Source organism: Sebastes umbrosus, chromosome 21 (genome assembly GCF_015220745.1).
Source record: "Sebastes umbrosus isolate fSebUmb1 chromosome 21, fSebUmb1.pri, whole genome shotgun sequence".
Classification (NCBI taxonomy): Eukaryota; Metazoa; Chordata; class Actinopteri; order Perciformes; family Sebastidae; genus Sebastes; species Sebastes umbrosus.
The window spans coordinates 14,460,315-14,475,431 of record NC_051289.1 but is presented as its reverse complement, the minus strand read 5'-3'; the positions used below and the strand labels follow the sequence as shown (position 1 = coordinate 14,475,431).

General features: G+C 41.5%; 1 protein-coding gene across 1 annotated transcript in view; it reads left to right on the top strand.

Moving 5' to 3' along the window:
- cntnap2a (contactin associated protein 2a) overlaps window positions 1-14,081 on the top strand; it is a 396,601-nt gene extending 382,520 nt beyond the window's left edge. Inside the window, exons 27-29 of the mRNA XM_037756451.1 lie at window positions 9,254-9,538; window positions 10,948-11,019; window positions 11,683-14,081. Of these exons, the coding sequence (XP_037612379.1) occupies window positions 9,254-9,538; window positions 10,948-11,019; window positions 11,683-11,885 (560 nt within the window). The 3' untranslated portion in view covers window positions 11,886-14,081. The remainder of the gene's footprint in view (window positions 1-9,253; window positions 9,539-10,947; window positions 11,020-11,682) is intronic.
- The last annotated feature ends 1,036 nt before the right edge of the window (window positions 14,082-15,117 follow it).

Sequence of the window (15,117 nt, the reverse complement as noted above, 5' to 3'; positions counted from 1 at the left end):
ATGAGATCTACTGTGTTTGCTGCAAAGGGTAATTGTACTAAAATGGTATTGATCATGAAGCACAGTGATGATTCAGCACATGCAACAAACAGTAAATGCTACTGAAACTGCTGCAGCCTGATGCTTAATGTAACAGTATGCGGTGCGTGAAGGTAACCATATACGGCATATTTATACATGTAGGGTCAGGATGTATGTGTGCATGTCTTTCCTTTCATCGCGCATCAATGTGTGTGTGTGTTGGGGGCTTGATGTATTGCGTATGGGTCTGTCCTCCCTGGGTCTGGGTGGAATAGATGGGGGACATGAGTCATACATTAGCCAGAGCAGCAGGCACGCGCTCTACCCAGTCCTCAGTGCCACAAATCTGTCTGTGAGTGTGTGTGTGAGTGTGTGTGTGTGTGTCTAAGGGAATAAATTCAGAGCCAAAGGCAGAGAGAGAGCAAGAAAAATAGTGACAGTGTGAAAGTGCTATTAGAGACAGATGATTGTAGCCCTGAGGGTTGCTTGTAAAGGACATACTGAAATTCTGATTTCCCTCCTTTATTTTATTTGATCCCCTAGCCTCTCTTGTTCTGTTAACTCTGCCCACACACATTTAACACGTTGCTCCCTGCGGGTGCTGCCAATTATTTTACACAGGCCTTAAGTCATGCTGCCGTTCTCAGGTGTAATGGCTTTATTCTGAGAAACTTTGAGGCGTAATGGCTATTATTTGCATTCAGAAGTCTTTTCTCATGTTAGGCTTTTTCATGTGCTTTTAATTGGAGCAGGGTGTTTTCTGTCACTTCAAACATACTTTGACCCTCGAGATGTATCAGGGAGACATTTTCAGCAGGGCATGACATGAACCAACTGCATTTTTTGTAATGTACTTTGTACATTTTAAGAAAACTGCCCTATAGATAAAGAGTGTGGTAGCATTAACTGCAAGTACCCTGTTTTACCACCATAACTCTCAACCATCTGCCTGCACATGTGACGTCTTGCCAGCTCCATAAGCTATGAATATCATCACTATATCTGTCCATTGAAAAATGTATCCCTCTCTGTTAATCCATCTGTCAATATGCCATCTTGCAGATAAGATAAGATAAGATAAAATAAGATGAACCTTTATTAATCCCCAGGGGTAAATTCAGGTGTCAAAGCAGCAACATCAGCAAACAGAGTGAAACACAGGATAAGGTCAAGATAAGGTCAACTTTGTCACATGAAAAATCAGGCTCAATGTAAATTTGTCCAAACAAAAAAGTAGGAGTTTGTTTAAGGAGCTCAGCTATTATCAGTATACAATTATTTTTTGCTTTGTGTTTTTATTGTTAAAATATTGGCGTATTTAACTTGGGTGCAGAAAAGTAAGCAGACTGAGCATTTATATAGATATACGACTTATTTGAAAACCAAATAGTAATAATTTGAGTATTTACTGATGGAGCTCAAGATAGTTTTCATAGGTAAAAGGTGAAAATATTCCCTCTAATCCCTCAAATGAACTAATGTGTATTTGTATATATGTAGTTTAATTTGTAAAATGTAAGAACTTTTGGTAAACATATTTATATAGACCCCTTTAAAGGCACAGTGTGTAGGATTTGGCAGCATCCAGTGGTGTAGTTGCAGATTTCAACCAACTGAGTACCCCTCCGCTCACTCCTCCCTTTCCAAGACTGCGGTAACGTGAACCGCCGAGTGCAAAACCGTGGTAACACTGTTCGCCTCGCTCAGAGGCCATCCTTACCATAATAACACTACTTTAGGAGCAACGGAAGTCAGACGGTGGCTGGCGGTACCACGATTTTGCACCCTGTGGCTCACGTTACTGCAGTTTCACAAGTGTATCGGATAACTACGGTGGCCTTCTGGTATCGTAAAAGCCAGGGTTTGGTTTGTCCGATCTGGGCTACTGTAGAAACATGGCGGAGCAACATAGCGGACTCCGTGAAGAGGACTCGCTCCCTATGAAGATATAAACGCTCATTCTAAGCTGAAGAAAACACAACGATTCTTAGTTTCAGGTGATTATACACTAATGAAAACATAGTTATATATTCCATTTCTGCTAATAGATCCCCTGAAATGCTACACACTGCTCCTTTAAGAGCATATTTACATACAGAAACGGTTTGAACTGAACTGAGCACGTTTCAAATACAGTGTATAGAGTTGATTGTAGTTGGTTAAAGAACCATATTTGCAGTTTTTGCCTCTTTTAACTCATTAAAAAAATGATGAGCAGGACAGCATTCCAATTAAACGCCTTATTAATTCAAGGACATTTCACCCATCTTCATCAGTGTTCAGCATGATGCCTCTTTGCACGCTGAGTATGGCATTCACTTAGAACAGCAGTGCATTAATGAATCATTTCATTGTCCTGCTGATGATGTTTTTTAGGGGCTCTCTGTTTTCGAGGATTCAGCACTCAGCCAATGTCTACATTGTAGAGACCATTGATTCTTTATTAAGTACAAATCTGATGTACTTCACTCACTGCCGAACGGTATCATGCCGTGATGCGGTACAATCAATTTCCTCCCTTCCAGGCGGCCTCTGGTTCAATGCCTGTCTTTTGTGCTGTGACCTTTGGGTCGAGCCACCAGACGTCCCGACTCTGATTAAAGTGCTGATGAGCCCTGATGTTAGATGAGGCTGATAACACAGAGCAGTTTTATCTCTTATCTCCAGGCTAGGTATACTCTCTCTAATCTCAGTGTGCCTTTAAATCGAGATGGACGCACCTGTACGTGGTCACTGCTTCGCATGTGTGGAGGATGACATCATGCCATCCTCCCTGGCTAGCACCACTAGTTGTACTTTATACTGGTGAGTCCGGATCCATGGCAAGGTTGGTCCGTGATCCAGGTTTTCTCCAGCTGTAGTGTTGGAGTGGGGGTGGGACTGCACTGCAGTGAGAGAGAGAGAGAGAGAGAGAGAGAGAGAGAGACGGTTGCCTATCTGGTACCGTGTCAAGAGATCCACATAGCACATAGAAGAAGAACGAGTGACAGAAGAGGAGAGGAAGCTGGTTTGCCTCACAAACTGTATACAGACACTGACGCAAACTCCACATAGGTAACTACATCTGTATGCATGTGTGTGTGTGTGTGTGTGTATGTATATACCTGTGTGTCTTCATTTGTATCTGTTCTTGCATATGCATGAGTGTGCCAAGGACTGAGTAATTCATCGACTCTAAATGTGAATTAAATTTGCTGCTAAACATGATTTCCCCATAGATTGACATTTAGCCAAATGTGTGATGCTTTTGAATTTAAAAAAGGCAATCCACCCCCTGAAGTAATGGGATTACAGGCAAATTACACAGAACCCTGGTGTGTGTGTGTCTGAGTCAGAAGGAAAAATGAGTCGTATATTAATTACTGCTCTTGTTTGTTGCTGCGTCTCTGTTGTGTCTGCGTTTCTTGGCTTGGCGTCTGCGAAAGCCTGACATCCTGGTGGAGGAGGAAGCAGCTAGAGGTGGCACTGATGAATACACCTGTGTGTTTGTGTGCTGGTGTGTGTTCAGTAGGGTGTTGCAACCACAGGTCTAAAACTAACAGGTCATACATCTACTTCAGCTCTTATCTCCCTTCTCGTTCATCCGTTTCTCTCCTCGCCTCTCCATCTTCTTAATTCATCATCTCTGTTCGTCAACACCTCCTCTCTTTACACATCTATATTTACTGCACTTCATCACCACGTTGTGACATCCATAGCAAGTTTAGAGAAGATCACAACCAAATAGAGCACAAGGATCAAAATTCAAAGAAGAAAAGTTGTGGTCAATTTGTAGTTCTTGGCTTTACTATCAAACTTTGCATTGGATGTAAGTATAGAAAATATTTACACCGAGAACAAGCATGAATAGATGAAAATACACAAGTATGTGTTGGCAACATTTCATCTCTTCACATCTGTAGATCTCTATTTCTCACAATTTTTTTGTCTTTTTTACTTATTCTTTAGTCTATTTATCTCAATTAATTTCCACAGCTTTCTCTCATTTAAAAAAAAAAATTCTATCTGCCTCTCCCTCTCATAGTCTGTCCCTCTCTGTGGTACATCTGGCCAGCAGCTGTGCTCATGTGTGTGTGCATTTCTGCATATGTTACATATTAATTTTTTGTATTACTAAGGAGGGTGTGGTGGGTGGATTCACATTAGTATTCTTTTGATGTGTCTCAAATGCTTCATACTTTCATTAACCCCCCTCCTCTCTTCTTTTTCTCCCTCTCTCACCCCTACATCAGCTTTCATTTGTTGCCATGGCAACTGGGTTTGATCTCCTCTACCCTGCCCCTCCATTTGAGCGCCCTTCTTGTCACCCCATTTCTTTCCCCACTCCTCTCTTTTTTTTTTCACCCACTCACCCAGACACACTCTCCAGAGACACTCCTCCTCCTCCTACTCCTCCTCCTCCTCCTCCTCCTCCTCCTCCATGTCGCTCACCTTTCCCCTCACCACCAGCTCTTTTTGGAGAGCCAGCCACACCCTCCCTCTCTGCTAGTCCTGCAGTTCCCTCCATCCTCCATTCTTATTTCATCCAACTTCTTTTTCTGTCCTCCCCTTCATAGATTTTGCCCCCCCTCACCCGACCCCAAAACACACCCCTACCCATTGTCCTCACAGCTTCATGTGCTGCCTCACCTTTTGAATTATTCATGTGATGTTACTGGTCACCCCGATGGTGACACACCATCACAGGATGCAATCCTCTGTTCAGCATGCTGACCTTGTTGCTGTCGTGACGGTGTGTGTGGGTGTGTTGAAGTGGATGTGTGAGGGGCCACATATGGAGGACCTGGTTGTAATCATATGTGATGGTACATTTCATTATTACAAGCCAAATGGATTAGTCTGTGCTCTTTTCTAATCGTGATTAGTGTGTGGGGAGCTGTTAGTCTGAGTGTGTACTTGCGAATGTTTTATTGATCTGATCAGTCTGAAAAGCCCCTTTAGAGGCCACCAAGGCAAGCAAAGTAAGGGATTACAAGCCTTAAGATCAGTGTGTGGTGACTGGCTCTGAAAAGCTGATTTTACTTGTTAGTACATGGCTTTGTTGAATACTCGATTCTGGTCAATCAGGCGTTCTACGGCTTGTTATTTCTTTATAGCAGATTGTTGCTATGTATAACAGACCGTTGCTATGGGTGCACTTCTGATCTCTGACTCTGGAGGACTGTTTTTGTGTCAAATTATTGAGTTCTTAAGTAAGTAGCTGTGTAATAAGCGGGATAATGTACAACGGGTCATTTTTGTGAAATAAAACACTCTGTGTTGAGGTGCGGCATTGCCCTGTAGGGGTTTATTTCACAACAATGACCGTCTCGCTGTACATTATCCCTTACTTAATGTTTATATATGGTGTTAAAGGTCTTATTGTTAACATTTTTACATAGACAAATATTTTTTAACTAAAATTAAAAAAATAAAAAGTATGGCTTTTTCCTGAAAAAAAATATTATGATTGTGAATTAATCATAAATAATCAAAATAAATGTTTTTTTTATCTCTGTGGAAGATATCTGACGTTTGGTTCCCACCTTTAACAAGGCCAATAGTATAACGAAGTTGGTATCACATGGTATCTCTGGGTCGTCTGTTAGTGTGGAAAAAAACGGATAAATTAGATGAGATTGATGGTAAGTGCCTGGCAACGACTTGTTGTGAAGTGAATGCAATGGGATAATGGGACATCTAGTGGCTGAATGTTAGAGATGGAGATGGAGATGGACAAAATATGATTTAAAAGGTGTCAAATATATCTCTCTGTTGGCAAGAACTTACCACGGAAAGCTTTTAATTTTTATTGAGACTGCGTTAGAGGAGTGTTACTCTATGGTAATTTTATAGGTCACTGTTTGTGGTTTGGTTATTGCATTATATTCTAAGCTATTCACTTCCTTCTTTCCTGTGTGCATATAATATTTCGTAGAGCTGCACCAACACCTGATTTGAACACTCACAACTTCACAAAGGTAGTGTGTTTTTGCAGTGGATTGCATTAGCTGTGTAATTGCATCCACCTCTTGTTCCCCCATTAGCACTAAATGGATATTTTGCCATTAAAAACATCGAGGCCTCTTTATCAGTGACAACCAGTTCATATTAATGATGTTTATGGGCAACATTATGTTATTCAAATTGGTAACACGCTGCTTTCTTTTCCTCGTGAAATCACCGGCCACAAAAAAACAAAGGATTTGTCGACTGTTTACTCGCCAGCATTGTATGCTAAGCAGCCTGTTATACTCCCAACAGAGAGCCTATTAGTATTCACACGCAGGCCTCTGTCTGCAGTGATCAACACATGTTCATGCATACAGGAGAGAGAGGATTCATATTCTGTATTCACAAGACTTATCAGTAGTCTGCTCACTGTGCTTTACTGTAAAGGCTCTTCTTTCCCTAACGTGTCTGTCTCACCACCTATTCTGCACACCCCCACGCATATGCAAATGCACACACGCTCTCACGTACACATCATCCACAGTGTTTTCAAGGTGCGAAGGGATTGATAGCAGATACGTTTGTCTCTGTTCCTGCAGAAAAGGGCTGACCTGTGTCTCATCAGACGGGTGATGCTGAGCCACAGTTCAGAGCTCACACACTACTAGCAGCCTCATCGATGAACTGTATAGAAACTGAACTGTAGAGCCTGTATCAAATGATTGTTACAGTATACAGTGTATACACACAATGTCTGAAGGAGGTCTGGTCAGATGATGAAGACTCAGATAGTGCTGAGCTCTATTCCTGGCAGCACAATCAATAGTGTACAAACACACACACACTTGTATTTGGACCCATCAAAATGGAATAACGAGAGAAAATCACATTATAAGCCACGTCCAGATACTCATGTGCTCATCATCTAGCATAACACGATTCAATAAATAAACACACACACGGAGAGCAGAACTCTAGTTAGTCATCCCAGGTTCATATTTTGCTGCAGGATTGTCCAAACAGCCGTTCTCTCTTCTGGGTGTGGCTCAGTCGTCTAGCAGCAGTGCAGCCATGCATGTTAACATTAAAACCATAACTCTGTCTGCTCACACACAGCCAGAGTTCATGTGAAGGAGTAAGATGGTTTGCAGCATTGTGCAAAAATGTTGAAGACAGTTTTGAAATCAGTCCAGGTTTGTGCCAGAGAGGGGTGGAAATGATCGTTAATGTGAGCTCATCTAGACAAACACTTTTTTTTAAAGGCTATTTTCGAGGCAGACTGGGAACGGGGAGAGAGAGAGAGGGTTGTGTCTTGATGGTAAACTCCAAGTTGCTAAAAATCTCGCAAGACTCGCAGCCCAATGACCTATCCTAACCATTCAAGGTCAATGCCTAACCTTAAAGCTGCAGTGCGTAGAATTTGAGCAAATATGATTAAAAAATATATTTTTATAAAACGGTCACTATATCCTGACAGTAGTGTACGAGACAGGTAACCTGAAAAAAATCATGTGACTCTGTGTCCTCCGGTGCTCCTAATGGCATCTGCAAGATTTCACAGACCGGAGGAAAACAACCAATCAGAGCCGAGCTGGAGCCTTGCCGTCTCTGAGCAGCCGCAAACTCCGATCACGGTCAAACTAGGCAGCGCTGATCAAATATGAATCAATATTCTGTTACTGTAATGCCTATTTCTCACATAAATTGTTTTCAGAAACATCTTGTAGTGTACTGTTTAGCTGTAAAATGAGAAAGTTTGTGACCCGGCAGCCATGTTGAGATAAGTTTAGGAAATACCAAGCACCACCCACCAGCCGGAGCAAACTTTCTCATTTTACAGCTAAACAGTACACTAGAAGATGTTTCTGAAACATTTGAGGAGAGAAATATGCATTACAATAACAGAATATTGATTCATATTTGATCAACGCTCCCTAGTTTGACCTTTTGATCGGAGTTCGCAAGTGATTGACAGCTGCCTCCGTTGAATGAACAGCCAATAGGAACGCTCTCTCTGAAGTTTCTTGTCACGGGCTAGATTTTTTAAAAGCCTGAAAACAGAGCCATGAGGAGGTGCAGAAGTCTAGTTTTCTCCAAGAACACTCTACTGCAGGTTTAACCATCTCGGGAGAGTTTTGCAACTTGGGAGTTCTAGACACAACCGAGAGAGAGGGGTATGGCATGCAAAATGTCCCAATGGCCAGAACATGCACTTTAAGCATTAGGCACTCTGTCCCCACTGAATGGCTCTGAGTGGATTTAACACTTAGATTGTGTTTAATGAATGCCCCCGGGTCTGGGCCAAATCAGCTCTGAGAGAACAAACATCCCCAGTCGACACTTTTCACCTCTAAATAGCTGTCAGTAAAAAAATCAATGTTAGTCAACACTGGAAAATATTCTGTGAGTCACCAAACAGCCTATTTAATCCTCAGATTGAACAGGGATATACTGTAGCAACGGCTAGACTGAGCTCAGACGGCCAGTTGGCCAGCGTCTGTTGAAGTAAAAATAAAAAGAGATGAAAGTCAAAGGAGAGAAAACAACAGAGACTGTGGCGCAGAGATAAAAGTGCACAAATTGCTGCGTTTGAACAGGCACATCTGAATTTGTCTGGATTGCCATGGCAATAATTGGACAGCAGGTAACTCTCCCAATCATGGTAGTTGTCACAGCTGGAGAGTTATTGTGACGTGTTAGCACGGTGGACAACAAGACACATCAAAAGAGAGAAAGCAACTTGTTTATGGAGAGTCAATTTACAAGAAGAGAGGAAAGACTTTTCATCAGATTATGACCACAGCTTGAAAGAGAAGCTGCTTTTTGCTTTAGAAACGTACAAATCCACATTCGATGCTACTAAGGAATCCTGAATAGGAGAATGAATGAGAGACTGTTAGAGCGGAGGGAGTGTTAATTCATTATTAATCCGCTTAATTTGACAGTAGAGGTCAATGTGAGTGTATGTTCCTCCTCTGATTCCTCCCTCCTCCTCCTCCATCTTCTGTCCTCATTTGTGTTATTGGTTTACTGTGCATCAGCAAAATTTGTGCCTAAGACTTTGAGTATTCAGAGAAAGTGTGTTGTGTGCTTCGGATAATCACTGCTGATCTTTTTCAAAGCTTTTGTGGTCAATGCTTGAGATCCCTGGTTTCTCCTTGCTCTCTCTCTTTCTCAATATCAATCAAACTTATGGGCATGGTTCCACCTCAGTTAACATCACATTCGACTGGTTTGACAGTCTCATTAAACAATGAAAAGAAACAAAAAAAAAGATGTTATTCTCCGTGTCTTTGTGCAGAAACTGGACACATAGACCCAGTCCTCATCGAGCGCTACAACACCCCAGGCTTCGTCGGGTGTCTCTCGCGGGTGCAGTTCAACGGCGTCGCCCCCCTCAAGTACGCACTGAGAACCGTCCCACAGGCCCAGGCCACACCGACAGCCGCTCAGCCAGACAGACCGTCTGCAGCCGCCTCGCCGGTGTCTTACCAGGGGAAACTGGTGGAGTCCAACTGTGGGTCGTCGCCTCTCACCATCCCGCCAATGTCTGCCGCGACAGATCCCTGGCATCTGGACAACACAGGTGAGGATTACTGCAAATGTATCCATACTCTTGACTCTACACATAGACATCAGCACTCCTGTGTCTGAGGTTTCCTCCCACGCCAGCGTTTAGTATTTCAGAGTGGCATTATTCTGGATGCAGCCGTTTTCTTCAGGCCCGGTGCCAACTGTGCCTTTGGGAGCGTTGAGCTATCTGACATCGATCCGGTCCACATTGATCTGGACTCCGGGTCCAAACTCGCAGTCAGCTCTCCACCATCCTTCCACAGAAAGGATTCATTTTGCTTTATATTTTCTATAGATAGTTCTAATCTATATTTCAACCAGCCCTCCCTCAATCTGCCATGATCATTGTCTGTCTTTTCATTGATTTTTTTTTTTTTTCACATCCTATCATCCTAACTTCCTGTTTTTCCATTTTAAGTTTTTACTTTATTAGTCTCCTCTCCTCTCTGCCCTTATCTCTCATCCTTTCAGATACAGTGACTTCTTGATATCCGAACACATCCAACCAACTGACAGACTATAATGAGTCTGATTACTCTCCTCCTCTCTGTTGCTTCCCGTTTTCACCTCTTTTTTCCCCACCTCATCATCCTCTTCTCCGTCTTACTCATGCTCTTTACCTCCTTGGAGAACTGTGCAGTCAGCAGCAGAAATAGCTGACAGCTCATTGCAGGGCGAAGCAGTTTGTGAGTGTGCGTTTATATGCAACAAGGCTTGATTATACATGTCTGCAGCTCTAGCCATGCTTTTACATGCGTGTTTGTGCGTGTTCCTAAATAGCAACTACAGACAAAAATGGACAAATTGGCCAACAATATTTCTTCTTTTAACACCCACCAACTCCTCCGCATCGCAACCTCTCATCTCTCCCTCCGCTGCTTCGCCCTGCACTTCTGTCCATTCAGGGAGAATCACAGTAGTTAGATAATTGTTGCAGTGGACAGGCCGAGGCAGCAGCTGTTATTAACCTCTTAACCTGCCATGGATCTTTAATGAAATATATGAAACAACGATACAATAAATAATCTGCACTAGTCATCCCCTAAGGATGCTTAGCACTGTATCCATCTAGTTGTCTGATGTATGTATGCAGTGAAGCTAGAGCCAATATAGAATAAACTGAGCTTCAATAGTAGTTAGAATTCAGCACAAGTTATGCATGAAATTAGTCCATGTGACTTTTTACTGCTGAAAAAAAGACATCTATTTTTGTGTTGCTGCAAGCAGGACTGTGACATGTTGGCATTTGCCTGACCTTCAGATGCACTTTCACCGTCTGTTTGGTATTTTCATGCGCACAAATTGGTCCAGTGAAGCTATTAAAGTTGGTTACGTTACTAGAATGAATATAAAACGTCTTAGATATTCTTTTAGTCTCTTTACGTGTGAGTGCACGGTCTGATTTCTTCTTGCTTTACTCAGATGCAGAGTTCCCCTTCAATGAGGAGAGAGTGATTCCTGATGGGGTCAACAGAGACTCTGCCATCATCGGAGGTAAAGAATGACATTTGTGAAAGCAGTCTTTCATTTGTATTTACTATATAACAAAGAAAAGCAACAGATACTCACATTTGAGAAGCTGAAACCAGGGGATGTTTGGCCTTTTTGGTTAAAAATTGACTCAAATGATTAATGAGATGTATTTTCTGTAGGGCTGTCAAAGTAATTATGATAATCACATGCAGTTTTGGGCAAGTCATAGTCAAGTCAGCACACTGACACACTGACAGCTGTTGTTGCCTGTTGGGTTTGAGTTTGCCATGTTATGATTTAAGCATATTTTTTATGCTAAATGCAGTACCTGTGAGGGTTTCTGGACGATATTTGTCATTGTTTTGTGTTGTTAATTGATTTCCACTAATAAAAATATACATACATTTGCATAAAGCAAGCATATTTGTCCACTCCCATGTTGATAAGAGTATTAAATATTTGACAAATCTCCCTTTAAGGTACATTTTGAACAGAAAAAAATTAACTATGGACAATCGTGCGATTAATCGCGATTAAATATTTTAATCAATTGACAGCCCTGATATTCTGTCAATCGACTAATCAGTTAATCAACTAATTGTTTCAGCTTTGCTCCAAACTTGGTCAGATGGTTGGTGGAATACACAATAACGCTTGTTTTTGTGCCCATGACGTCCTCTGCAGGTATCATTGCGGTGGTGATCTTCACCATCTTATGCACTCTGGTGTTCCTGATCCGCTACATGTTCCGTCACAAAGGCACCTACCACACCAACGAGGCCAAGGGCAGCGGGGAGTCCGCCGGCGGAGAATCGGCGGACACGGCCATCATCGGCACCGACAACCCGGAAACCATCGACGAATCAAAGAAGGAGTGGTTCATCTAACGGCCAGTGGCGTTTGACTTTGAGAGAGAGGAAGTGATTCGTCAGACCGCCAGGTGCCACAGAGATGGAGGAGGTTGAATTCAATGACCAATCACGGGGAGAGACGGAGAAGAGGCCATTCAATAGGACAATAATCTCCCAGAGTGGGCGGGGATGTGGGAAAGACGTGTACAGAAATATTTTGTTTGTTTTGTTTTTTTATATATCCAGAGTATTAGAGAGAGAAGAGGGACAGTTACGCAGCGGAGCACGGCTGTAAAAGACTGTACATGTATATACTAACCGGCTTGTCCTTCTTTGTATCGTGCTTGGGAGTTTTCAGGAGTCCTTTGAATACTGTATATGACAAATAATTATACTTACTGGGTCGTGTGATAGCACAGATTTATCGCCAGTCTCTGTTGCAATTTTATTTTATTTTTTAACAAAAATCTTATATCAAAAATGATCAAATCAACATGCCAAACCCTTTTTTTTTCTTTATCTATCAGGCTGTGGTTGCACCAGTCTGTCAACACTCATATCCGTCGAATGACCTGCCACTTATAGTGTGGTAATATAGAGTTGAATATGGATGCCAAAACTCACTTTGTAAATACAATACTTTGTGTTATTTGTTTTCTTTTTCTCAAAAGATTTATTCAGAGTCCAGTACATAAAACATTAACGAGAAATGTCAGATCTATATTACAATAATATCATATGTCTGTCCATTACATTATATGTGTATTAAATATAGAGTTTTATGTTTATGACATTCGATTGTATGGGACATTCCTCTCTGAGGAAGAGCAGAGAGGGGTTTTTTTTTCAGAGCATGATGGGAGATCATGACACTCCGTTGGTTGGTTCAAGCTCAGCACGGCAGCTTTCTTTTCATTTGGAAACAGGTCAAACCGTGAGCCTTTACTCATTCACACTTGATCAATCCGTTTGTTTCTTTGCCAAACACTTGAGTCTTACGTCATTTACAGATCGGCTTGGCTTTTTTCGCGTTAAATGTTTTAATTTTTACATCTTAGATTGATTCGTTGGACTGTAGGTTTGCAGTGCGTGCATGCATCTGTGCGTATACGTGTAGGTCAGATGAATAGTACTTGTTATATCAGGACAAAAAGATGAGATTGATCAACTTGCCTGACACTTAGTGAATTCTATTGATGTGCTGAACTCCATGCATTATGTGGTCGAAGCAGCATAAAGCACAACACTTAATATTTGGTCAAGATCTGGGAAAGGTTCAAATGACAATTGGCTTTTTAATCCGTTGTGCCTTCAAGGTGTTGAGCCATTGCGCCTTGAACCAGACCACTTAACACAAACATATTACAATAACTTGCTGCTCTTTAACGAATAATGTCATTAATCAGAGGTGTCTTTACGTTTTCCTGATCTGAGTGGTGCTTGATTTTGAATTCAGAATGCAAATTTTCTCTCAAATCCTAAACAAGTCTGACTTTCCAAGCATATAACTGTGTGGGTTCTTATGCAGCAGGAGACATACAGGAGAGCTGCACGCTATACAACACACAGGAAGTTTATACCTATACCCTCTGTGACGCACATACAAACATGCATGTTTGATAGAGCATGAGTCAAGGTTGTCCAGAATGAGGAGGCTGCTGCTTTGTCAACAATGAATTGAGCTTCACTCTAACAATGCCACAGTTGTCCAACATACAAGATGTATATTTTCGAGCCATGTTATTTTTCCTGTCAGTGTTGTTTACCTTACCGTAGCATTTACACAAAAGTGTGTTAACAGTTGAAAACCAGCTGCCAAATTTATTATTTTGTTGTGAATTTGCTTTCTGTGTGTCTGTTTGGTCAAATTGCCGCCATGGCGCCCTCTTACATGAATGATTTTGTACATCGTCGTCGCCTCATGGTTGAGCGCTAACTGTAGATCACTTTATCAGAGACATTATTAGAACAGCTGGCGAACTCAGCCTGCCTTCTACCGCGGCCTCAAAGACTTTCTCCGTCCACGCATCACACCCATGAAGGCAAATCAGTGACTTTCCTTTTTTTTTTTTTAAATAATTATATTACTCAGACTATACATAAACATGCACACACGCCCTTGATATGTGGTTTGAACATGACGATGATAATGGATTATCAGCTCCAACAGACATAACCCAAATGTTTTGCTTTTCAGTTCTATTGAGTTCAATAAAGAGTGTTTGATCTTTATTATTGATCTTTTTCTATGCATCACTTTCATGTTGACATATAGATGTCTTCGGACCGCATTATGAAGCACGTGTTACACAAGATATTCATGGGACATCTTGGACCTTATACCATGTAATAACCATGACATCAGGCCTTTAATTCTGACTCGTGACCTACAGCTACATGTCACCACTCCTCTTTTCTACATTGCTCCATTTCACCGTAACAGTATACTCCGTCAGCAGTTCTAACAGAGTATACTGGCCCCTTGAGATGCAGTAAATAATTTATTTTGAAGGATACGTCTAAGATAAATCTCATAGCTGCAAACCACTCACTTTTTGTCATTTTGAATGAAAAATATGGCATCCCTCTGGTTTCGCATAGATCCAAAGTTCTGCGCTCTGCCTGGACAGACAGATTGCACCTAAGGCAGGACCATACAGTCTATGGGCAGGACACTGCTTGACCTCATGCATGCATGTACTGTAATGTAATTGTAATTAAGCTGTTTCCAGTTGCTGTAACCTGAAATGAGTTAAAAGGGGTGAAGTGAGAGAAAGTGAAGGATACTGGGTCAGAGGGAATGAATCACAACTACACATAATCTCTAATGGGTCACTTTATAAAGCAATTTTAGTTCAACTGACTTAATTTAACAGCCTCTATCTGGCCTGTCTGAGAAAGGTCATACGCTGCCCCCTAGTGGTCAGATGGTGCAGCTTCTTTCAGACATAAGCTTAAGAAACACAGCATTCAGTGCAATTTAATACAACTTAATTTATCCCTGTAAGAGTAATTGTATGCAGCAGATCACAAGCAGATCAACAGCTCCCACTATAGAAAAGAGAAGAATGAAAAGCACTGTTAATCACAAAACCAAGAACAATCAAAGGTTAGGCTATTCGTTTTAAGACTATATGGAATTTGTAAATAAATATAAATATCTAAAAAGACACAAAGCAATGAGGCTGTACTAAAGCATAAAAAAATCATCTTCCGTCATTGTGTTAATGGATGGAATTATAGTGAAAATAGATGAATCCCTTTTTAA